General features: G+C 43.7%; 1 protein-coding gene across 6 annotated transcripts in view; it reads left to right on the top strand.

Annotated features, from left to right (window-relative positions):
• The window catches only part of MAPRE2 (microtubule associated protein RP/EB family member 2), a 162,233-nt gene that overhangs the window by 41,235 nt on the left and 94,599 nt on the right, over positions 1-26,399 (top strand). The window contains exon 1 of one of the 6 annotated variants that reach the window (XM_030553048.1): positions 21,602-21,861. The exons of 4 other annotated variants lie outside the window; for them this stretch is intronic. In XM_030553048.1, coding sequence (XP_030408908.1) covers positions 21,743-21,861 — 119 coding nt within the window. In that variant the 5' untranslated portion in view covers positions 21,602-21,742. Of the gene's footprint in view, positions 1-21,601; positions 21,862-22,000; positions 22,096-26,399 lie in introns of those variants that run through there. One more of the 6 variants, XM_030553052.1, reaches the window with a different exon arrangement.

A 26,399-nucleotide genomic window follows, 5' to 3' on the forward strand; every position in this document is an offset into this window, starting at 1 on the left:
AGGGCTGGTGCAAGGATATTTTGCGCCTTAGGGGGAACTTCTACTTTGCGTCCCCCTTCTGCCCCCCACACATCGGTTCATTGAGGGGCAAATCTCAACAAGCCTTTATAAACCCCAGGGGCCAGCCTGCCCAGGGGCCAGCCATGCCCAGGGGCTGCTCCCCAGACCAGGTTCCCCCCTCCCTGCCCTCTGAACTCCCCTGGAGGATGCACAGTCCCCCCGCCCCCACGAGCCCTCCCCACCCTGCCCCGGTGGCCCCTGCTCCGAGTCCACTCACTGGCTTTGCTGGGCTTGGGCCGCTGCAGCAGCTGGGCAGGGAGGAGCTGCGTTCTGGAGGCACAGGAGAGCCAGAGTGTCCCACTTGCAGCAGCAGCGAGCCCCAGCCATGGAGCAGCCGGCGCGGTGCAGGGGGGCAGCAGCTCTGCAAAGGCGGCGGCACCGCTAGCAAGAAGCAGCGGCGGCCCGGCACCCCCCCGGGGGCTCCTGCAGGCTGCAGTGGATGTATATGGGTGCCAGCCCCCATGCGCTCCCCAGCTCCCTCCTCACTAAGGTTACCATATTCCAACAATCAAAAAAGAGGGGAGAGCCCTGCCCTTGCCCTGCCCCCATCCGCTCCCTCCCAATTCCCACCCCAAATGCCCCCATCAGAACCTCCAACCCCCCCCCCGCTCCTTGTCCCAGGACTGCCCCTTCCTGGGACCCCCACCCCTAACTGCCCCCCAGAACCCCACCCCCTACCTAAGCCTCCCTGCTCCTTCTCCCCTGACTGCCCTAACCCTTATCCACACCCCCGTCCCTAGACAGACCCCCGGGACTCCCACGCCCCATCCAACTGCTCCCTGACAGGACCCCCAGAACTCCCAACCCATACAACCCTCCCCCCGCTCCCTGGCTGACCCCCGGGACTCCCCTTTTAATGGAGTTCTATCTTTTTGGGGAGAGATGAGCTTTATATTGTAAGTGCCTCCATTTCGAGTAGACAGGAAGTAGACATACCGAAAGTACATACATCTTATTGGGAAGATAGCTGGATTTACTTCCTTTCATTAACCAATGACCCACTTTCCCTTTTCATTGTCTTGGTTTTGTTATCACAATGTGCTAACATAAATGTCTCACTAAAGAGCTGAAGTTCTTCATCCATAATATTTTCTGTTCATTTGAAATTTTCTCGTTAATAACACTTAGCATTTATTCAGTATCTTAGTGTTGTTCAAACATTAATCCTCATCAATCATGTGAAAAGGGAAAGTACTACTTTCATCTTATACAGATGTTAGGAAAACTATGACACTGGTTGCGTGACAACTGGTCAGTGGTAGAATTGTGGTTAGAACTCTAATTCCTGGCTCTCAGACCAATCTTCAGTGTGCTAAGCTATGCAGTCTTGTTTCTGTGCTATTTTTGCAGCCTTCTTTAACCTTTCAAAGGGCGAACCTTATAGATATTTTAACAGCCAAAAGGTATTTTTGAGGCTTAATTCGCTAGCTTGTGAAGTGCTTTTAGGTTCTTTGGTGGAAGGCTTTGTATAATGGAAGTGCTTGTGTACTCTAGGGCTTGCAAAATATTAATCAGCTAGCACTCTGAGCCATAACAGATTGGTAAACACTATAAGCAGCAAGGTAGGAAATTACAGATTTTAAAATTAACTGATATTAAAGAACTAGACATGCAATTCAGATTAGATGTAAGCAATAAGTAGCCTGAAATGCTTTTTTAAAAAGTACCTAACAGTAAGAGAATCCATGATAAAATCTAACCTCTAGATACAGCATGGTGAAGTGATGCAACCAAGTAGATTAACAGTGTTTCATGGTTCCCAGTAGTCTAGTACTGTATTCTTCTTAAGTGCTTGCATATGACCAGTCCAATGTAGGTGTGTGCATGGCTCATGCACAGTTGCTGGAATTTTTACCCTTAGTGGTATCCATAGGGTGAGCTCCAGCACTCTCTGGCTCTGTGTGCTTATAGCACTGGTATAAAGGGCCCTGCCAACCCTGCATCCCTTCAGTTCCTTCTTATCACCTGTGACAGTTGCTGGAACTACTCTTTGCTTCAGGCAAACCTCCCAGTAGACATTTTCTCTTCTTTTCCAGTGTATATACCCTGTTATAGTTGTGATCGTTTAGTTTTTGTAATTGTTGGACTCATTCATGCTTAGTTAGCAAGGTTCATCTGCTTCCTGCTGCCAGGGCATGACTCAGTCACCAGGCTTCAAGTCCTGTGCTTCCTGCAGCAAGTCTATGCCATTGAGCAACCCTCACTCAAGCTGTCTCAAGTGCTTACGGCAGCGGTTCTCAAACTTCAGTAACTCGAGGACCCCCATTTTTTATTTAAAATTTTGCCGTGGACCCCCAAGCTCCATGCTCAGCCCCAGGCCCTGCCCTTACTCCACCTCTGCACCTCCTTTTCCCCACCTCTTTCCATCCCCAAGAGCCCCTGTCCCCCTTCTCTCCCTCCCTTCCAGCACCTCTTCAGTGTTTAGGAGGTGCTGGGAAGAAGGAGGAGGAGTTGATCAGCGGGGCCAGATGGACCCCAGTTTGAGAAATGCTGGCTTAGGAGAGTCTCAGAGAAAGGACCACTGCCAAATCTGCAAGGACTTCAAACCTCACACTATAAAGAACCAGGAAACGAGATTGAAGGTCCTTCGTACAGACACAGCCCTAAGACTCGCTTCTGAGCTGTGCTTGGACTTGAGACCAAGTACCTCAGCTTTGATGCAGAGCTTTCCCCCCACTGGTCATGGCACTGGTCCCATCTCCGGTGCCCAAGAAGAAACATAGGAAACAGTCGGGAGAAGAGTTGATGCCCAGTGCCGAAGTCAAGCAGGCACGAGGACCAGGGTAGAGCGATGCCCACATAGGGCTGCATTTTTTCCCTGGCATTGCAACAGCCAGTATGGATGGCTCCAGTACCTATGCTTGACCCCCTGACTCTGGCATCTGAGACACTGTCCTCAGGCAGACAGCATGCCAGTCAGTTCACAGTGCCGTCTACTCCGGAGGTACTAGTGGCAGCCAGGGATCTACTTTCATTTCTGGTTCCTGTGTCCCTGGTGGAACAAGACTTGGCACTGCTGTACCATTGAATGGCAGGGAACCCTCCCCCACCCATCCTCCAGTACCACGACTGCCCTCTGGGGAAAACTCCCTATGGAAACTTCATCACAGGCTAATCTGCAGCACTGATCACCGGCACCAAGGCACAGCTCTGGTCCCATGAAGGGACTCTTCATCTTCATCAGAGTCAGAAGTGAGATCCTACTCTTCCCGTCATTGCAGCCGCCCATGCTGCTCCCTGGCCACTCCTATTCCGTTGTGCTCCCAAGCACAGGAGTACCACCAAGTGCTTGACTATTGGGTCCATGGGGGCCGGTATCCATGCAATGGCTCTTCTGGAACCCTTGGGGGTTCGTCCAAGGTCAAGGCACTCTCTTGAGGTGCTCCTACTTGGTGACCTCAGAGCAGAGCACCTCTGGTACTTCACTATGTGACCCCCAATCCAGACTCCAGTACCAAGCGTGGTACCGAGCCCCAAGAAGAGGCCCCGCGAGTCCTGATCATTACTCCAGAGGAGGAGTGGAGGCCCCTCAGCCGGTGCTAGACTCCTCTTCCTCTTACCCACTGCCACCACAGCCTCATCTGAGGATGTCCCCATCGCAAGATGATCACAATGCTTACCAAGACTTATTAAAGCGGGTGGCCTTGAATCTAGGCATCCAGGCAGAGGTGGTCAATGAGGCAACTCACAACCTATTGAACATTCTGTTGGTGGCAGGCCCCCCAAGCATGGCTCTCCCACTCAATGAGGCTATCACGGACCCAGTTAAAGGGCTACGTCAGACCCCTGCTTCCCTCCCTCCCACGGCAAAGCATACAGAATGGAAATATTTCATACTATGTGAAGGCTACAAGTTTATATTCCTTATATTCCTCCTCTGAGATCCCTGGTGGTAGTGGCCACCAATGAGAGAGATTGCCAGTGACAATTGGGCACAACACCTAACGCAAAGGAACAAAAAAGTTAGACCTGTTTTGGCCAGAAGGCCTATTTACACAGGAGGACTACAGCTTTCAAACCACTATCTCAAGAGCTTAAAGTTTCACATGGTCTCCCTGGCTTCCATCATTCCCTCTCTGCATCTGGGGGACTGATATGACACCCTCAGTTTAAAGGACACTTATTTCCACATATCATTTCTCCCCCCCAACCCCAGGCCACAGAAGGTTCCTAAGATCTGGTAATGTACTTGGTTCACAATGAGTTTGCAGTGCTTCCATTTGGCCTGTCAGCCACTCCACAGGTTTTCACCAAACATATGGCAGTGGTGGTGGCTTTTCTCAAGAAACGGAGTGCACATCTCTCAAGGACTAGCTAGTTAGTGGCCAGTCCAGAGCTTAAGTGGAATCCAAATATCCATCTCATCCAATCAGCCTTCCAGGCCCTTGGTCTACCAATTAATACCCAGAAATTCACCCTTGTCCTGATGCAGAGGATAGAGTACATCAATGCAGTTCTTGACTTCGTTCAGAAAGACCCTTGCTTCCGGCAGACCATTTTTGAGCAGTCACGGTCTTGATAAATCCCATCCAGACCCATCCAGTCACGACTGCTTGAAAATGTCTGTTTTCTGGGCCACATGGCATATGCATTTGCATAGTGTAACATGTAAGGCTGTGTCTCAGACCTTTCCAAACATGGCTGGCCATGGTGTATTCACATTCACAGCATCTGGATTCAGTGCTTACTGTGCCTGCTCAAGTCCTCGATTTACTGACTCGGTGGCTGAACTAACACATGGTCTGTGTAGGAGTGATCTTTTCATGGTCCCAACCATCGATGTCTCTAGTCTCACACATCAGCACTGGGATGGGGAGCCCACTTAGGGTCCCTCAAGACTCAAGGTCTGTTGTCCCCAGAAGAGCGCTCTCTCCATCTCGGTGTCAGAGAGCTCAGGCTGCCCACCTAGCCTGCCAACTATTCCTGCCCCATATTACGAACAAAGTCGTTTGGGTTCTCAGACAGCGAAACTACTGTGTTCTACATCAACAGGCAGGGCGGAGCTCACTCCTCCCTGCCCCATGTCAGAAAGCAATCCAGCTGTGGGATTCTGCATAACCCATTCAATCCATCTCGAGGTGTTGGACCTCCTGGGAGCACAGAACCAGCTGGTGGCTCACCTCAGCAGGTCTTACTCTCACCATGGATGGTCCCTTTGGCCAGACATCGGAAGGGACATTTTCCAGCAGTGGGGGATTCCCCTTATAGACTTGTTTGCTACCTGCGACATCAGTAAATGCCACCACTTCTCTTCCCTGTGAGGCCACAGCTCAGGATCTCTTATGGTCACCTTCCTGCTATCATGAGTAGATCACCTGTATTATGCTTTTCTTCCTACCCTGATGATACACAAGGTTCTGATGAAAATCAAGCGGGATCGGGCACAGATCATTCTCATAGGCCCAGGATGGTCCAAACAGCATTGGTTCACCACCCTGTTAGGCCTCTCAATGGAAACCCTGCTCCTGCTTCTGCTACACCCAGACTTCATCTCCCAAGACCATGGTCAGTTGCTCCATCAGAACCCCAGCTCTCTTCATCTGATGGCCTGGAAGCTCCATAGATGAATCCTTAGGAGCAAGCTTGCTTGGAGCAAGTCCATAGAGTTCTGCTAGGTAGTAGAAAACCCTCTACTAGGACCACTTACCTTTGAAACTGGAAGCCATTCTCCATCTGGTCCTCCCAACTCGGAGTTCCACCCACGCAATCCCCGTTGCAACTCATATTGGAGTACTTTTTGCATCAGAAACAACAGGGTTTGGCTATTTCTTCAGTCAAGGTCCACCTAGCAGCAATATCTGCCTTCCAACCCTGGGTCAACAACTGGTCTGTCTTTTCCCCCGTTCAAGCCACTGGCAACATGTTCATTGATGCACCTCTCCTGGACAGTGGCCTTCTTTGTGGCCATCCCCTCAGCCAGAAGGGTTTGAGATCTGTGCCCTCATATCAGAGCCCCCATATATGATCATCTTTAAAGATAAGGTGCTGCATCCGTACCTGGCATTCCTCCCGAAAGTGGTTTCACAATTCCATTGCAGTCAAGCGATCTTTCTACCAGTTTTCTTCCTGAAGCCACATGCAAACAGGGAGGAGCAATGTCTACACTCCTTGGATGTTAGAATGCCAGGGCATGTCCATTTACAAAGAATCAAGCCATTTCACAGATCAACCCAGCTGTTCATAGCAATAGCAAACAGGATGAAAGGCCTTTCCACCTCCGCCTTGAGAATCTCGTCCTGGATTACACTGTGTACATTGCAAGCTGGTTGGCATTCTGCCTCCAGCTAACCTAACTGCTTATTCCACAAGATTGCTGGCCTCCTCCACTGTATTCCTAGCACAAGTTCCATAGAAAAAATAGCATGGAATATCAGGGTTGGAAGGGACCTCAGGAGGTCATCTAGTCTAACCCCCTGCTCAAAGCAGGACCAATCCCCAGACAGATTTTTGCCTCAAATTGCACCCTCAGGGTTTGAACTCTCGGTTTAGCAGGCCAATGCTCAAACCACTGAGCTATTCCTCCCCCCCTCCTTCCTATTCAAGACATCTGTAGGGCAGCAACCTGGTCCTTTGGTGCACATGTTCTCAATGCCCTATGCCATCACTCAGCAGGCCAGATATAATACTGATTTTGGTCATGCAGTCAACTTGTTCTTGAACTTTGCCCACCTCCTATGCAGCTTCTTGAGAGTCACCTACACTGGAATGGACATCTGCAAGCACTCGAAGAAAAAACTGTTACTAACCTTTCTGTAACTGTTATTCTTTGAGATGTGTTATCAGAGTCAGCTGGTAAGAATAAACTGAGGGGGCACAGGGTCGGAAAGGCCCTTTATTTGGGTTCTGTGAGTGTGCAGCACCAGAGAATGCTGGAGCCGACACGATGGACACCACTAAGGGAAAAAACTCCAGAAACTGTGCTCAGGGTGTGAACCCCTGCTTTGGAATGGACATGTACAACACCTCTTGAAGAACAGTTACAGAAAGGTTAGTAATCATGATTTTTTTGGTTATATTAGCAGATTGAAGTGTATTATTGATACTTGCTTTTAATAAGCATGTTATATCCTTTTGTTGCTCGTGTGGCTGTTCTGTGGTAGGAATGTTAAACTTGTAACACAGAGCTGGGAGTCAGGAGACCTGGGTTTTACCCCTGGCTATGGCACAAGTTTGCTTTGTGATTAAAGCAAGTCTTTGTGACCTGAGAGGCATAGGGCTTTAATAGGCGCCGTAGTTGCTCAGCCCCTCTGAGAACCAGGTCATTAACATCTATGTTTGTTTTCGCATCTGTAAAATGAAGATAACTGCCCAAGGGATGTTGAGGTGAAGTTCATTATTCTTTGTAAAGTACTAAAGATGAAAGCACTAAGAAAAAATTGCACAACAGTGTTGTGTAATTTCTTGATAGTGTAATTTAGTGAGATCCAGGGAGTGGAACACTTGCTGTAAATTCCTTTTTCTTCAGAGAGAATATGTAATACTGTGACATGGAAGTGGAAATTGTCTGTAATATTTTTTGAATCCTAGGCATGCCTCAGTTTCCCTCTGTATGTTGCATGGCTACCCAGGGGGTGCCAAAGGGTTAACACTGCTCCTGGAACAGTGCAGGAGACAGTGGCTCCTCCCTGTCTGTGTAAAATGAATAGTAATTAAAGAACTGGCTCAAACCAACCCAAATCAACAGAGGGTTCAGCAAGACAGACACCCCAATGACTGAACAATCAAAATCTAACAGGAAACCCCAGCAGATAGGTCTTGTGAACTGAGCTGGAGAACAAGGTGTCAGGTGACTAGAAGAAGGAGCTGATATTTTGGAGGGACTCAGGAACCCAGCCATGAGGGGACATGGGGAGAGAACCAGAGATGGAGTCCACCATAGCTTGGCTGGCTCATCATGACATTGGCTTGGCCAGGATGGGCTGGCTTCAGCTCACCCCTCTGTGCTAACCTAAAGACTTTCAGATTGTGTGCCAGGTGACTAAAAAATGGTTAACTTGTTGTGAAAAAGACTGTCACTGTCAATACTCACTGAGAGTACTGTGCCCTGAAGGGGGACAGTAACAGCCTCCCATGGGATTCTGGCTCTCTCTGAGAGACAGGGATTGCTGGTGCCGAAGGCCCAATCTCTGAGTCTTGGAGACTATGGGTTTGGGCCTGTGGAAGTGTGTGGGTTCTTGGGGCCCAGCACATTAAAGGAGTCACTCCCAGGAGACTGGGTACAGGCTGGGGCATAGACCAGACCTTGTGACTCTGACAAATGCTTGTTGTACTAACAACATAAGAAAACTGTTCATGGAATTCTTTGTTCACAGTAAGGAAGTAATCACTTAAAGTGCCAGCCTTCTATCTTCGTTTTTCTTAAGCAGTGATGTTACAGATTCTTGACAGGGGTTGGCAAATGTAATGCTCATTGTGTTAGGTTACAATTCCTGTGCAGCTCTAACTCACAGGAGTCCTACCACTGACTCTCTAGACATGTTAGTATTGTATGCTGGGCCAGCTTCTAATGATTGAACTTTACTCAGAGATGCATGTAACAGTTTTATTGAACAATTCCAAAGTGTTTACATTTCCTCTGCTCCTTATGTAGACATCGTACACATGCAACAGGTATTTGTGTGAGGGATTAAATTTATTTTACTGTGTGCATAAATGAAATGGCCATTAACTGCAAAACATTTCACAATCAGAATCTTGCAATGTACTAGGAACAGAGAATTACCAGTCCCAAGAGACAGCATTCACTTTTTTGGAATCCATTGTGTAACATAAGGGCCAACTCATTATTTCAATTCAACAAGTGAGTTACAGCATTAAGATGATTACTTGGTGTATGTTACCTTGTTGGCAGGCAAGTGCAGGGCTGCCCAGAGGATTCAGGGGGCCTGGGGCAAAGCAATTTCAGGGGCCCTTTCCCCTCAGAAAAAGTTGCAATACTATATAATACTATATTCTCGTGGCGGGGGCCTTGTGGGGCCTGGGGCAAATTGCCCTACTTGTTCTCCCCCCCCCCCCCCAGGCAGCCCAGGGCAAGTGAGATGTAGGGATGTCAGACTCACATTTTGGAAAAGTTCTCTCTTCTTTGTCACACAAAGCTAACTAACTTTTTTTAAACCATTGCCTGGTGAAAGTGCCAGTTGGCTTAAAAGTCTCTCAGAGAATGTGTTTATCTCCCATTGAAGGACACAAGACATGACTTCATGCAGCTTCTTAAATCAGAAGACCAATGCCACTTATCTGTTCTGATTTTTTTCCTTTTGCACTTTTCCAGCTCCAACTTGGGCCACTTAAGGATAAAATTGAGTGTTTAGGAAGTGGAGAGCAGTTCTAAAATTCCTTAACAGTTTGAAATCCATCATGAGTCCTTTTTATACTTTACCTTCTCCCCCTGCCAGATATTCTCTGCTGTTCCCTCAGGCTTCCAGCCTGATGCCACGTTTATTTTATAGATTCATTTTATTTTGTCAAATGTAAATTTTTGTAGAAATGAATAAAATCTGTACAACCTAAAAATTGGACCAAAGCTCAAAACAAGAACCCCTCTCTAGAACATCCCATCTGCCTCCCACCCAATCAAGCTCTTCTCATCCCCAGAAAAAGCCTGAGAATCTAGATTACCTGAGTTACCCTCCCACCCCTAAAGGTGGTCTTCAGGTAAAACACCCATAGAGGGAAAGGTCCCAGAGCCTGGGCTTCAGCCTGATCCTTAACATCTCTCCTCCAATTTTATAACCCAAACCCTGTGAGCCTGAGCCAGCTATAGGTGTTTTATTGCAGTGTAGATATACCCTTCATGTTGAGTACCATCCTCAAATTTTGGACACTGGTAAACCAAAGTGAGGAAGCTAGTTCCAGCGTAGAGGACTCCTCCCTGCAAACACACTGGGCTGGACTCCGCTATTATGCCAGCATAAATGTGGAGCAACTCTGCATTTTGCACTGGAGTAAAACAGGTATAAATAAGATGGGAATCAGGGTCCTGTGTCCAGTCCTTTTCCATTTACAATGAGGGACAGAGGGAAAGTTACTGCCTCAGTTGATCTCAGCCCATTTATGACTTTATAGGTCAACATCAGCACTTTTTAAAATTGTACCTAGAATTCAGCTGAAATCAAATGAATACCACTGAACACAGGTGTAATATGCCCCTATAAGAATTCCATTGATTGTTGCTATGTCTGGAGGTAATGCAAGTAAGAGAATCCTTTTTAATTTCTCAGACTGAACTTTCCTTCACTGGGTGTGTGCTGCTGTACTGTATAGTGCCTTCAGCTGATGGCTTTATAATGTTCTTAAGTAGCTGGTGAAGTGTTTATTCATAAGAACACACCGGATATTTGGTGCAGACTTCTTATAATTGGATAAGCAGGAGAGGTTTAGTGTACACTGAAGGTTGTATCTTTCTAGACCATATCTGAGGGTGTTTTTTAGCTAAAGGACTTTTTGGCTTTATGGCCCAGTGGTGCTCAAGTTGGCTTGGGGAATGTCTAATTAAACATAATCTTTTCCATAACTTGTTTTCTTCAGCCATGTTAATTGAAGCATAGTGTTTTATCTTGTGATTCATTGTATGGTGATGCATTTACCTTCTGCTGCTAATAATCTGAGTAAATATTTCTAGTTTGGGGGAGTATCTCCAGAACGTAATAACTTAGTTTAAAAATGCTTTTAATGTTGACCATTTTCTGTAACTGTCTGTGTCCAAAATGTTTGGATCTGTTCATGTTTGGATCCACTGATTTTTGTGGTAACTAAAGGATGGCTGCTGCTAAAAAGCATAGGTTCCCACAGGCTACGGGGCAGAGCGTTAGCATGTGTATGAATTCCCTACTATGGGTCAGATCTTCAGCTGAGCACATTTGAAAAGCAAGCTTTAAGTGGCAAGCAGCTGAGTCTTTCCTGTTACTTTTCCTTACAGACACAGAACACTTTTTTTTTTAAAATACGAAACCTGACCCCTGGAATTTCAGTATGCCCCATCTTTACAAAAAATAGAGATTGATTCCCTCATGGTAATGTGGTCCATGCACATGGTGTCCTTGGCAGCCTGCTTTCTCCAGAGCAAACAAATAATTAAGGTCTATCCTGAAGTGGCAATAGGGGGCCTCCTTTCTTATCTACAAGATAGCTGGAGGGATAAGGAACTGTTTAGTAAATCGCATGCTGTATTTCTTTTTCTGCATAATGCCAGAAATAGCATTTACCATTTTGGTATGGTAGTGTTTAAACCTAATGTGACAAACATTAAGGAATAGAGCAAGTACCCAAGGGGATTTTATCGGTACTATGCAAGCCAATAAAGTTCATAAAAGGTCTAGGATCTGAATTTTCACTCCATCCACTTTAACATCACCACTGGATTGTCCCTTTGAGTTAATCAGAGTGATGCTGGTCACACGTCATGGAAAAATGAGAGCTGAGTAGTTCTCTCTGCATAACCTAGTTTAGCATGAATTTAAGCCACACAGTATATCACATCTGATTTGGTGTGCTCAGTATGTTGGTAACACTATATTGTCAACTGCTATTAATTCCTTTAAAGTAAGCATTTATGTAACTTATGCACTTATGTGTAATGTATGTCATTAAATCAGTACAGTATTCTAATCTATTGTAATCTGGCACAAATCTATGCCCCATAATACAGATGTACAATCACATTTGTCTATTTCACACTTCAGTTAGGTGACATCTTATCGTGGGCTCCCTAACACAATAACAATTTTCTTTAACTATTTAGTAAATAGAAAACATCAACAGAAATTTTACATTCTAAATAGATATTTGGAAAGAAAATATACATCCTGATTCAGCCTAATTTTAAATATGTATTATAAGTGATTAGTTCTACTAAGGTTAGTGGAACTACTCATGTACTTTAAAATGAAATATATGGCTAAGTAGCTTATCAGGTGTAGCTGAACAGTTAAGATGTGTCCATGCCTTACTGAGTAACCATGATTTTATTATTGTAATCTTGTCCTAAACCTTCTCTTCCCCATTTATCACATCTTTTTTACATGTATTTAGTGTGTAAGCTCTTTCAAGCAGGGGCATCTCTACGGGTTTGAAAAATACCCAACACGAGGGTGCTAAAAGATAATTTTAAAAATAATTTTCTGAACTTTCATTTTGCTTTAAAATGTCTCAGTTGGTTTTTCTTCAGATAACTGTTCATTCCCTCGTAGTGAATTCAAAGAAAACAAGAGTGACTGTTGAATGAACTAAGGAAATTGCATTGATCGGAAGTTCAGTGCATTGTTGCTTTACAAGTGACTGAGATGTTACCATCTAACACTTCATATGAAATTATCTTGATCTCACTCCATTTCCCAGTGGGCAATTGTCCATATCACAACATTGGTCATAAAACCTAGCACTAACTGGCACCTTTGGTTGCCTTAGCAGAGAGGCCAAAGATTGAATGGGTATGTAGCTGGAGTTTGACCTCTAGTGATTAGTGGTGAGTTCTACAGGCTGGAGTTGAGGCACATTATGAAGATGGTGCAGGAAAGTTTATACTCTGATGTCCTTACCTTTTAAAGACACCATAATAGAGGCTCAACTTAAATGTATACCCCCAAATAAAAAAACATGGAGAACTAAAAAACTGCCACCATGGCTAAACAACACAGTAAAATAAGCTGCGAGAGGCAAAAAGACATCCTTTAAAAAGTAGAAGTTAAATCTGAGTGAGGAAAATAGAAAGGAGCATAAACTCTGGCAAGTGAAGTGTAAAAATATAATTAGGAGGGCCAAAAAAGAATTTGAAGAACAGCTAGCTAAAGACTCAAAAAGTAATAGGAATTTTTTTTTAAGTACATCAGAAACAAGAAGCCTGATAAACAACCAGTGGGGCTACTGGAGAATCGAGAAGGTAAAAGAGCAATCAAGGCTGAGGATATGAGGGACATCCCCAAGGCTGAGCCATTATTTGTAGGTGGCAAACCTGAGGAACTGTCCCAGACGGATGTGTCATTAGAGGAGGTTTTGGAACAAATTGATAAACTAAACAGTAATAAGTCACCAGGACCAGATGGTATTCACCCAAGGGTTCTGAAGGAACTCAAATGTGAAGTTGCAGAACCACGAACTTTGGAAAGTAACCTGTCCTTTTAGATCCTTCTCTACCAGATGACTGGAGGATAGCTAATGTGTTGCCAGTTTTTTTTAAAAGGCTCTTGAGGCGATTCCAGCAATTACAGGCTGGTAAGCCTAACTTCAGTACCAAGCAAATGGGTTGAAACTAGAGTAAAGAACAGAATTATCAGATTAACACAATTTGCTGGGGAACAGTCAACATGGTTTTTGTAAAGGGAAATGTTGCCTCACCAATCTACTAGAATTTTTTGATGGGATTAAGCATGTGGACAAGGTGGATCCAGTGGATACAGTTACTTAGATTTTCAGAAAGCCTTTGACAAGGACTCTCACCAAAGGCTCTTAAGCAAATTAAGCTGTCATGGGATAAGCGGGAAGATTCTCTCATGGATTGGTAACAGGTTAAAAGATAAGAAACAAAGGGTAGGAATAATTGATCAGTTTTCACAGTGGAGAGCAGGGGCAGCTCTGTGGTTTTTGCTGCTATATGCACGGCAGTCAGGCAGCCTTTGGTGGCATTTCTGTGGGGGGGGGTCCGCCGGTCACGCGGATTTGGTGGCAGTTCTGCGGTTGATCTGCCAGTCCCACGCCTTCAGCGTACTTGCCGCCGAATTACCACTGAAACCGTGGGACCGGTGGACCTCCCGCAGAAACGCCATCAAAGGCTGTCTGATTGCTGCCCTCAGAGCGACCAGCAGGCCGTCCCCCACAGCTTGCTGCTCGGGCACGCGCTTGTGCTGGTGCCTGAAGCCGCCCCGGTGGAGAGAGGTATCCCTCAGGGGTCTGTACTAGGACAGTTCTATTCAACATTCATAAATCTAGAAAAAGGGGTAAACAGTGAGGTGGCAAAATTTGCAGATGATACAAAACTACTCAAAATAGTTAAATCTCAGGCAGACTGTGAGGAGCTACAAAGGGATCTCGTGAAACTGGGTAACGGCAACAGAATGGCAGATGAAATTCAGTGTTGATAAATGCACACTGGAAAACAAAATCCCAACTATACATATATAATTATGGGGTCTAAATTAGCTGTTACCACTCAAGAAAGAGATCTTGGAGTCATTGTGGATAGTTCTCTGAAAACATCCAGTCAATGGGCAGCAGCAGTCAAAAAAGCAAACAGAATGTTGGGAATCATCAAGAAAGAGATAATAAAACAGAAAATATCATAGTGCCTCTATATAAATCCATGGTATTCCCACATCTTGAATACTGCATGCAGATGTGCCCCATCTCATTAAAGATATATTGAAATTGGAAAAGGTTCAGAAGAGGACAACAGAAATGATTAGGGGTATGGAACAGCTTCCATGTCATGAGAGATTAATAAGATTGGGACTTTTCAGCTTGGAAAAGAGACGACTAAGGGAGGATATAGTAGAAGTCTATAAAATCATTACTGGTGTGCAGAACATAAATAAGGAAATGTTATTTACTCCATTTCGTAACACAGGAACTAGGAGTCACAAAAAATGAAATTAATAGGTAGCAGGTTTCAAACAAATAAAAGGAGGGATTTCTTCATACAATGCACAATCAACCTGTGAAACTCTTTGCCAGAGGGTGTTGTGAAGGCCAAGGCTATAATAGGATTCAAAAAAGAACTAGATAAATTCATGGAGGATAGGTCCATCAATGGTTATTGTCCAGGATGGGCAGGGATGGTGTCCCTAGCCTCTGTTTTGCCCGAAGCTGGGAATGCGTGACAGGGTATGGATCACTTGATGATTACCATGACAGTCGATTAATCATAGTTAACTCATCCGATTAACTCAAAAAAAATTAATTGTGATTAATCACAGTTTTAATCCCATTGTTAAACAATAGAATACCAATTGAAATGTATTAAATCTTTTGGATGTTTTTCTACATTTTCAAATATATTGATTTCAATTACAACACAGAATACAGAATGTATAGTGTTTGCACTGTAAAAATGATAAAAGAAATCATATTTTTCAATTCACCTCATACAAGTACAGTACCATAGTGCAATCTCTTTATCATGAAAGCGCAGCTTACAAATGTAGATTTTTTTTGTTTTGTTTTTGTTACATAACTGCACTCAAAACAAAGCAAAGTAAAACTTTACAGCCTACAAGTCCACTCAGTCCTATTTCTTGTGCAGCCAGTTGTTAAGAGAAACAAGTTTGTTTACATTTACGGAAAATAATGCTGCCTGCTTCTTATTTACAGTGTCACCTGAAAGTGAGAACAGACATTCCACATGGCACTTTTGTTGCCGGCATTGCAAGGTATATTTACTTGCCAGATATGCTAAAGATTCGTATGCCCTTTCATGCTTTGGCCTCCACTCCAGAGGACATGCGTCCATGCTGATGATGGATTCTGCTTGATAACTATCCAAGGCAGTTCAGACCAACGCATGTTCATTTTCATCATCTGAGTCAGATGTCACTAGCAGAAGGTTGATTTTCTTTTTTGGAGGTTCAGGTTTTGTAGTTTCCACATTGGAGTGTTGCTCTTTTAAGACTTCTGAAAGCGTGCGCCACACCTCATCCCTCTCAGATTTTGGAAGGCACTTCAGATTCTTAAATCTTGGGTCCAGTGCTGTAGCTATCTTTAAAAATCTCACTTTGGTACCTTTTTGCATTTTGTCAGATTTGCAGTGAAAGTGTTCATTTTAAGACAAACATGCTGGGCCATCATCCGAGCCTGCTATATCTTGAAATATATGGCAGAATGCGGATAAAAGAGCAGGAGACATACAATTCTGTTCGAAGGAGTTCAGTCACAAATTTAATTAATGCATTACTTTTTTAACAAAGAAGTAAGACTGAGTGGACTTGTGGGCTCTGAAGTTTTTATTTTTGAATGCAGTTATTTTGTACATAACTCTACATTTGTAAGTTCAACTTTCATGATAAAGAGATTGCACTATAGTACTAGTATTAAGTGAATTGAAATATACTATTTTTACAATGCAAATATTTATAATAAAAATAATTATAAAGTGAGCACTGTACACTTTGTATTCTGTGTTGTAATTGAAATCAATATATTTGAAAATGTGGAAAACATCCAAAAATATTTATATAAATAGTATTCTATTATTAATCACAATTAATTTTTTTAATTGCTTGATAGCTCTAATAATTACCTGTTCGGTTCATTCCCTCTGGGGCACCTGGCATTGGCCACTATTGGAAGACAAGATACTGGGCTAGATGGACCTTTGGTCTGACCCAGTATGGCCGTTATTATGTATCAATCTGTAGATAAATAGATGATGTCAAGCCAGGTCTACTTTAGGGAAGTTTTTTGCTGGTATAGCTATACTGGCAGTGGCAACCCCTCCTAGTACAGAAGCAACAAAAAAAGTGCTGCTGCCTACATAGCCTATAGTTCTTCACTTAAGCTATATTCACAAAAGTACTTTTTTGCCAGTATAACTTCATCTATACCAAGGCTTAGCCAGTATAAAATGTTGCCAAAAAATCACCCGGTAACCAACGTTGCTGCACTGGCAAGTTTCTTGTGTAGGCCTGTCCTTGGTTTTCTCCTAATAAAAGATGGTCTAAAGCAGGGGCGGGCAAATTTTTTGGCCATGGGTTTCGTAAATTGTATGGAGGGCCAGTTAGAGGAGAGGGTTGTGGCCCGGCCCCCACCTCCTATCTGCCCCCACGCAGGACTCCTGCTCCATCCAACCCCCACATTCCCTGATGGCCCCTCTGGGACCCCTGCCCCTGGAACTCCCACCCCTGACTACCCTCTGCTGCCCCATCCAACCCCCCTCCTTCCTGACTGCCCCCCCGGGACCCTTGCCCCTATTCAACCCTGTTTCCCACCCCGACCCCTATCCACTCCCCTGCCCTCTATCCAACCCCCATGCTCCCTGCCCCCTTACAATGCTGCCTGGAGCACCAGTGGCTGGCGGCGCTACAGCCACGCCGCCTGGCTAGAGCTGGGTCATGCCACCACTGCCACCACCACCACTCAGCACAGAGCACTGGGTCAGGCTGAGCTCTGCAGCTGTGCTGCCCCAGGAGCTCACAGCCCCACCACCCAGAGCATTCCGCTGGTGGTGGAGTGAGCTGAGGCTGCAGCGGAGGGGCTAGGGTAGCCTCCCAGGCCAGGAGGTCAGGGGCTTGGCAGGATGGTCCTGCAGGTCGAATGTGACCCGTGGGCCATAGTTTGCCCACCTCTGATCTAAAGCCTTGATTAAAGTATGTTTGAGGTATTTCTAAAACCAAAAGTGTTTTTGTTTCTTTAAGGGCTTAGTATCACATTTTTTTTGTTTTGGGGGATTTTTTGTTTGGTTTAGTTGTTTACCCATCCACACTGTGGCTTTTGATAGTAGTAATGAGACAAAGAGCACTAACTAGAATGGAGCTGAAAGTTCTGAGCAGAAAGAAGCAAACAGTGTTTTGAAAAATATTATGTCTTGGTTGTTGTGCTCTTTGCTGCTAGGCAGGAGAGCTGGGTTTCAATTACCATTCACGCACTCCGTCCCTATGCTGGTATTGGTAAGAAGGTAGAATGCTGACAAGAGACTTGTATTGGCTTTAGTGACTTGCTGGCTGGTTAAAATGTAGTATGATTGGACTTGCATCCCAGTCTCTACTCAGAAGTAATGTAGTCCCTCGTGGCGGGAATTAAGAGGGACATGGAGTGGAATCTCCAAGGATGCAGCACATAGGGATGGTGGTAGAAGGAAAAGCTTGAGCATTAATCAGGCTTTCCAGGTTCTTTTGCTTTGCTTAATTAGTGGCAATAGTATCCATTTTTCATTTTTATTAAAAAGTGCATTTGGATCTTCACTGGTGATCAGGGGTGCTGGAACAATTTTTATAGTTGGGGTGCTGAGAGCTATTGAACCAAACTGTAAACTCTGTATATAATGGAAACCACTTCAAGCCACTGAGTGCAGCAGCACCCCTAGTTCCAGCATCTGTGTTGGTGATGATAGAAATGTAGGATTTTTGACTTGACCTACATTCTTAAAGCTGCATTTCTGTTTGTGTGTTTACTGAATGTGAAAGCTATAAATAAAATCAGCAAGGAATGGTACAGCCATTTCATAACTCCTATGGCTTACTAGCTTTGTTCTCTGTCAGTCTAGATCTAGAATTCTTTGCAGAGAACTATGAATGTGGGAGGAGGAAACCTACAAGATGATTTACTGTACTTGTAGTGGTTAGCTTGCTGTACCTACAAAATGAGTTATATTTGTAGCACATGCGGTGTTTCCAAATGGAGACTTAGCCAGCCAGGCTGAAGGACTGTCATGCATATAGGACACAAATCACTCCCCCCCAATGTTTCCCCGATTGCATTAGATAAGATGTAGAAACACTGTTCTGTAAACAAATGAAAAACTGTAGTCCTGTCCAGATCTGGCACAGCCTGCAAAGGGAAACTAGATCTCTCTGGCCAGTTGAATTGAACTAGAATCCTAATGTGAACACACTTGAGAGAGAAATAATGCTGTAATGTTGTCTTCATCTGCTCTTCTCTGTGCTGTAGCTTTGTCAGTGCATGTTTTAAGCTATTTTGATGACCTCAATAAAGCAGCCTCTGTTCTTTGCTGTTGGTGAAGAAATAAAAATGCTTTTACAAGTTAGAGGTGGCTGAATGTTTTACTGCTTTCTGGTTTGATGGATCAGATAGGAATGTCTGGCAGCCAAAGACCTGCTACAAATTATTTTTATATTGTCTATCACTATATAGCAGCTTTTGCATCTGCATTATCTCATGTACTTCTAAGGCACCTGTGAGCTGTTTAGCAGCATTTATTTGCTTAAAAAAAAGGCACAGAAAAATGTTACAATGCTGACTATGAATGTGTTGTCTTTCCTGTGTTATTTCAAGTCCATTACCAATTTAACAATGGGGGTATTCTTCAATCAAGTGTGGGGACATAAGGTAACTGGGTATATCCTGGGACTGGTAATTGAAAAGTCTTCCACCTCTGTTTCCAGTTCAAATCCGGTGTGAATCCATAGTGAAAGTTCCCATCTGTCGGTTCAGTGGCCTGTAAGGGGTCAGTGGTCTCAGTTGAGTTCCTCAGAGATAGATGCCTACATTACAAAATTCACCACCATAACTTGAGTAGGCTTCCCTTCAGCACAGCCGGTTGTTTTGTTCTGTGGTTGAGCTCCTGCCAAATTAGCTATACTTGAACTCTGGATTTTTTTTAAAAAACATCACTTTATACAAAGGTGCAACTCTATAAACTAAGGTAACTTTTCCCCTAAGCATCAAATCCATCTGAAAGGTCACAAACCAACTATATTTAATCAGTGCATTAATTTTACTTTGAGAGGGAAGGGGAAATTGCTAACCCTGTCAGAAAATATAAATTTGGCCAGAGTCTGTGTTTATGATAGCTGAGAAAGCTGTGAGGTTTTTATTAAATCTTCTGTCACTGAGATCTAATCACTTACAGATATATCTCATGATTTCCACTTGATCAAACACTTGATTTTTAAAAGGTAAATGTAAGTGTTTTGCTTAATTTTGAAGCCAAAAATATCATGAGGTATCTGCCCAATTACTCATTACTCTTTTCCAACTCCCAGCCTTGAGTTTCCATAGACCTAATTAAAAGAGACTGTCCTCCCACACAGTTCAATGCACACTTGCTTATGTTCATTTTAGAGAAGAGCCAGAGAAACTCATTTAAATGGTTTGATTTTGGTTAACATATGTGTGAACCATCATGGTTTAACCTCTCATAATGGTGGGTGCCCAATTAAGCTTTTAATCCACTTGTATAGAAATGAATACTACTTGTTAAAACACATATTATTTAAAGTCAAAGCTCATTTTCCTTACTACCTTAGAAATGTGAAAATATGCAGGGAAGTTTTAACTATCTGTGAATATGCAGAGTAGTTTAAGGGGCAAAAGAGCCTGGGGGATAGGGAACTGTTTCTGAACTGTGGGGTAGAAGGGAAGGAAGAGGTACTTAACATGGCTATTTGCATAACTGCTAATTCTATTAGCAATGCTAGTTATTCAGTAGTCTCTCACCATATGTTGGCACCATTTCCTCTTTTTTACCCTCCCCCAACAAGATTTTTAAAAAATGGAAGCCATCAAATGGTTTTAGTACATACTCTAAAATTGGGAGAAATCTGGAAACTTAAAAATTAAGCTTAAAATGTTCATTTAAGCATGGTCTCAGATGAAGCTACAGGACACAAAATAGTGGATAGGGTCTCAAACCTGTTACAGGTTTAGGGGGAAATCCAGACTGAGTAGCGGAGAGGAGAGGAAAGCAACTACAGGTCTGGGTACTGGGAAGGTATTAAACGTAGACCTTTATAATACTTTATAGAGTGGGGCTCAATTCTGATATGCAGTTACATAATAACGTACATTTAAATACAGCCCCTTTCCAATAAGGGTCAGATCTACTTTCTATTTAAATTAAAAAAAAAACCCTCAAAAGCGGCAACGTTTTAAATGGGGAGAAGAAAGAGAAAATATTCGCGTTACTGCACATCAAATATGGCATGCATATTAAAATAGAAAAATACTGGGGGGAAATAAGGTGGATGTGTGAGCGTGTGCGCGCTGTTTTCACGTTTGGATTTTATCACTACCAGCTGGGCATCGTGTGCGACTATTGTGAGGCTTCCATGCTAATTCCGGAAGCCCGAGACCGAAAATAACTGCGTATTACTGGGGAGAGATGACAGTGGATTATGATCTTTCAGAAACGCTTGTTTTGTTCCCTCATGAATGTAGGTCGAAACACGGGTGACTCCCCATGTCACATGAAGCAGGGCTCAAAAGACGTGTTGCATCTCTGCGTCTCGAAAATGGCTTTTTGCCATGTCCCCCTTCTCCACCAACCATCAGAAGAGAATTGGGCTTTCACCGGGGGCAAAGTTAAAGCTACTGTGGAAAAGACCGTGGGTCATCCCAGCTCGTCCCCTTCCTCTCCCAAGTCCCGGCGGCTCCCTGCAGTGTGTTCTCAAGGGCTGCGTGCAGCAGCCTCCTTGTAAAACCCCACCGCTGACTACAGCTGGGGCTCGCTGCAGTTTCTGCCTCGCAGTGACTCTGCAAGCCGTGGGGTCGGCCCGCCTGCTCCCGGGCCGGTTCTCTGGCTGGAGCTGCAATGGAAGCACCCGCTGGCTGGGGACGCGCCGGCCCTGAGGAGGTTCCAGGGCGGCCCCCCGCCCGGGCCGGGCTCTTTGTGTACACAGCTGCGCTCCGCGCAGGGGACCGAAAGGAAATGGTTAGAGGAAGGGCTGGCTTTGGAGGCGGGGGGGGCTGGCGCGCTGCAAGCCAGATGTAGGCCGCCCCCATCCCCGCCTCTTCGGCTGCACTGGCGCGGCCACGCCGGAGCCCTTGTGCGAACCGAGCAGATCTGATGAGTTAGCTGGTTGCCATGGTGAGGGGGCCGTGTCACGTGGCCAGGGTGCTGCTCCAGGCGGTTTGACGTCAGCAGGCAGGCAGGCAGGCAAGGGGAGAGCGAGCGCGAGGAGCGAGCCGCTGTGGCAAAGCAGCAGAGCAGCCCCGGCGCAGCCTCTCCGCCGGCCTTCCGCGAGCGAGCGAGCCAGGCAGCCAGCCAGCCAGCCGTGTGGGGGTGGGAGCGCGCGCGCCAATGCCGGGACCTACCCAAACGCTGTCCCCAAATGGCGAGAACAACAACGACATCCTGCAGGATAACGGCACCATCATCCCCTTCAGGAAGCACACGGTGCGCGGGGAGCGTTCCTACAGGTAACCCGCGCCGGCTTGCAGGGATCGCCCTGCTGCGTGCGCGCGTGACTGGGGTGGGGGCTGCTGCGGGCATTGCAGCGAAGGGACAGGCAGGGGGATTACATAACAAAACACCGTGCTCTCAGCGGCGTGTTAAAAATAAGCTGGGACCTATTAGCTGCGGGTCCTGCCTCGCCTGCATGGAAGCCTGGTTCTTGGAAATAGCGTTTGCATTGTCCAGCTGGAAAACATTTTGTGAGTAGACTTGCTGCCTGTAGGGGCTCTCCCCCCCACGCCCCACAGATCCCTCCTTCCTTGCGTATTGATAAAAAATGCAAGCGAGAGAGATCTGTGGGGTCTTCCAAAGGGAACCGGGTTGCAGCGCCGAATTTCTTGCTGTGCCGGGGTCACCGGGCATCTGTGCGTGAAAGCCAAGGCGAAGGGATGGAGTAAAAACGGCTTGTGCCTGCCCTGGTGTGTGCAGGAAAAATGGAATCCTCTAGATTAAACTGCAGTCTGTGATGATGATGTTAAAGCGCCAGATTGATGGAGCTTTGTAAGAATTCTGCTCTCTGATTGGTGGAAGGCTTGACAGCAGAGGTCACGGTGTCACGCATTAACTAAAATTTCCTCCTCGAAACCGAGGGTTTATTAGAGACACGGTGGACTGCAGCCGTTTCTACAAGACACTGCGTATCCCGTGCCTTTTCTTTGATTCTGGTGTGTTGCAGGGAACACAGCCCTTCTTTCCAGTAGGGAGGCAATTGCATTACATTTTTGAGTATATGGTTTGAGGATGGTGGCTGTGTTCTTTGTTGCGGTTGTAAGCATTTTTGATTAATGGTTTGGCATGTATTGTTGGCACCATTTATACATTAACATATCTGACAATATGGTCCAGTAGATAAGCTAATTAAATTGTTGGCATTTTTTGATAAGGATAACAATGTAGCCTTGAGTGCAACTAGTTCTATGTGCTCTGAGCTGTAGACTTGAAGGATGATAATATGGTCAGTTGTATCTCCTCGGAAGTTAAGATGCATTATTTTAAATGCTGCTTTGATGACAGCAAGCTGTGCCTTTTCAGAGAACACACATCTTTCTACGCTCATATTCTCAAACCAGAAACAGGAAATGATACTGTCCTTAAAATGTTAGCTAAATGTTTAGGTAATGTATATTATTTGATTGCACATAGAACTGGATCAAAATAAACGTGAGTGTTTTGCTCAGTTAGCCAAAGAAAATCAGAGTATTTCACTTAATTTTTTTATTAGGAATAACCTGGCCCTAATAACTCAGTTATGCCAATATTAACTTTGTAAGTAAATCTTGGTTGAATCCATACAGTTCCCCAAAATCTCCTGGCTTATCACTCAGATTAATGTGGTGAGGTGACATATTTGTGGAATCCAAGTGCTTACTTTACCCTGAATGCCACACACAAATTTAGCCTGCACTTTCTTAGAATCTTATTGCTTCCCAGAGGCCTTCAGGTCTCTACAGGCATTTCCTTTATGTTCACTGGGCTTAGTTTTAAAGCAACATTATGAAACTTCCAATAGGTTTTTCACCTTTTGTAAAGAGTCATTCCTACTGGCAGGAAGACTGAAGCTCTCGTTTCGTAGATTTAAATTCCTGTCATGTAGCATAGTTTTGTTTGAGAGGACAGCTGGATTTTGACCACATGGCTAAATGGAAGCATTTTGCTGCATCTTTGCAGTTGGGCTGTACTCTGGTTACAATCTTTTGATAGAGGTAAGTTTAATTTTAGGCACTCCAGTTTGACTTACAAGAAATAGCACTGTCTTCAGTGTTTGTTGAAACCCTTTGTTCAAAAAGATCCTCCCATAGCACTATTGCACCAAAGACAAATCACTGTTTACATTTAGTACTTCTGCACCTACCAACAAAATAATCAATTTTCTTGACTGACAATAATGCATGTTGGAATGATAGTCACATCAACAAGACTATACCTAAAAATTGAAATTTTGAAAAATTGCTATATTAAGACCACTGGAGACTTTACGGTGGAAATGAATGTATCAATTGAATAATACTTCACATGAAAATTGCTTACATTTAGCCTTTTACCCAGAGACTATCCAGGCCTCAAGATGTGGCAAAGCCTCTTTATCATTCACCCACCTGTGAGAATGGAATATAGCACATTACCTGTCAACACTAACACTATATGTCATTTTAGGATACTTAAATGAATAATCTAATTAAATGCAAGCTAGAATGGCATCTTTATTTAGTGAATAAGCACTAGACTGGGATTCAGGAAATCTGGAATGTGTTCTTGGCTCTGCTAACAACATCCTTGTGACCTGGGACAAGTCATTTTACCTGTCTGTGCCAGTTTCCCTATATATCAAATGGGGGTAATGGTACTTTAATAAAGTGTTGTGAGACCTACAGATGAAAAGTGCTCTATAAGTGAACACTACTTAACAGAAACTTACAGGAAATATTTAGTTAAATAGCTAAATTGGGATTTCATGATGTCACAGGATCACATTCTTAATTTTGCTGAAACTGCCATGAAATCTTTAAAGACTCAGTTGGTTTAGGCCTCTGATGTACCCTGAGTTCCAGTAGGATGAAAGTCCTTATACATGAGTAAATTATATTTAATCTGAAAGGCAGCATTACATCCACTAAGATCATGCTGGAGTATTAGTTCAATTGAATTTGAGGGGAGAAAATGCACCTTGTATAAAACTCTGTCCAATTTCTTGTATAGCATTTTGCATTTTCCTTATAGCTTTCATATTCAAATAGTGACCAGAACAAACATCTCATAAAATCACACCCCAAGCTGGCATGACTCTGATGGTTAGTTGATTCCATCTATATTTAGAAATATGGATTAATTGTACTCTTAAAAAAATCCTAAAACAAGAAGTAGAAGTCAATTGTTGGGCAAATCTTGTGTTTAAAAAAAAACAAACAAAAATATTCTGCTCACGTTTGATCAAGTTAGACTGTGCCTACTATGTTTTCATGAAAAGCAAATAGTGTCTCTTTCTCCTACAATGTTAGACACCATCTCAAGTTATCCTCCATAATATACCTTAGATGCTTTTATGTAAACACATCTCAATTTAAACGAAATGGTTAAGTTAGTCATAATAAGCAAAAGTATATTTGTTAATCTAGTGAAAAATTAGTGCTTTTATAATATTTAATATTGTTAGGCATTATTTAAATCTTGTACAGTGCTTTTCATGTGTAAATCTCAGTGCACTTTTCAAAGGAAGGGAGTATCCTCTTCATTTTGCAGATGGAGAAACTGAAACAAAGTGACTTGGCCAAGGTTGTCCAGCATTCCAGGAGCAGACCAAATAATAGAACCTGAGTCCCAATACAGTGGTTTATTCACTAGGCCATGTAATAGTCTTCAACAACCTTGTAAGATAGATATTATCCCCATTTTACAGATAGGGGAACACATATACAGAGTGGTACGTGGCTTGCAGGAGGTTACCTAGAGAGTCAATAACAGAGCTACTATTCAAACTCTGAAGCAATTCCTGGTTTCTAATTCTGTGCTCAATCCATAACATGACGTTGCATCTTACAGTAAATAATTGTAAATATTAAATCTATATTAGTTTATTAAAATGCTATTTCTGGAATGGAAAGGAAGGACAAGAGGGTGTTAGTTTGATACATCTCATTCAGGAGGCTTGGCTGTAAATTTGGTTTGGAACTAAGGTGTAATAAATTTTGATGGCCAAGAATGAATCTTGGCCCCTGCCAGAGAATAGCCCATATTTGCTCATAATTACAATTCTCTGCCCTAGGTAAATATGAGTAAATCAGTAAAGCAGCAAATCGGGAATGACAGAGGTGGGTGGGGACATTTTTAAACAGCTATCTGCTCACAGCAGATACCTATGCCACAGTCTAGGCAATTCAATCAGTTCACCAGCCACACACAAATATTTAAAGTACTTGTCAAGTTTCATATTACAAATCTGAAGTAAAATTTTTAATTCACTAAAATAGTGGAGTCTTACACCCTCTTTCATGGGATACCACTCCTAATTTGTTTTATCCACATGCAGTTGGAAAATCAGATTTAATAATTGACCCTTTAACCAGTAGCCATATCACTTACTTCCCTATCCTAAGCTTTTCAGAATGATCGTTTAACGTTTTCAGGATTCTTTCAGGGTTTTTGCTGGTACATACAGCTTGAGTGTGTGTGTGTGTATATATATATATAATATATATATAATTTTCTGACACAATATCTTTGTTTAGTTATAAATATTTACTTACTGTAAGTGTCCTCTTCTCACTTTATAAAGAGAAACTGGTATTTACACTGCTCATGTGTAGCTTTTCTGTGCATAATAACGAATGTGGAACAGAAGTGGTGGTGTCCTCATCCACTGATTACAAATACTATAAAGTTTGACAGAATATGTCCAGAGTTTCAGTTGGTGTCAGGGTACAGGGATTTTCAGATGGTAATTTATTTAGGGTTAAATTAATGGTAGAATGTTAACAGTTTTAGGACCCAGAAGTCTAGAATCATACTT

This window comes from Gopherus evgoodei, chromosome 2 (genome assembly GCF_007399415.2).
Source record: "Gopherus evgoodei ecotype Sinaloan lineage chromosome 2, rGopEvg1_v1.p, whole genome shotgun sequence".
Taxonomy (NCBI): Eukaryota; Metazoa; Chordata; order Testudines; family Testudinidae; genus Gopherus; species Gopherus evgoodei.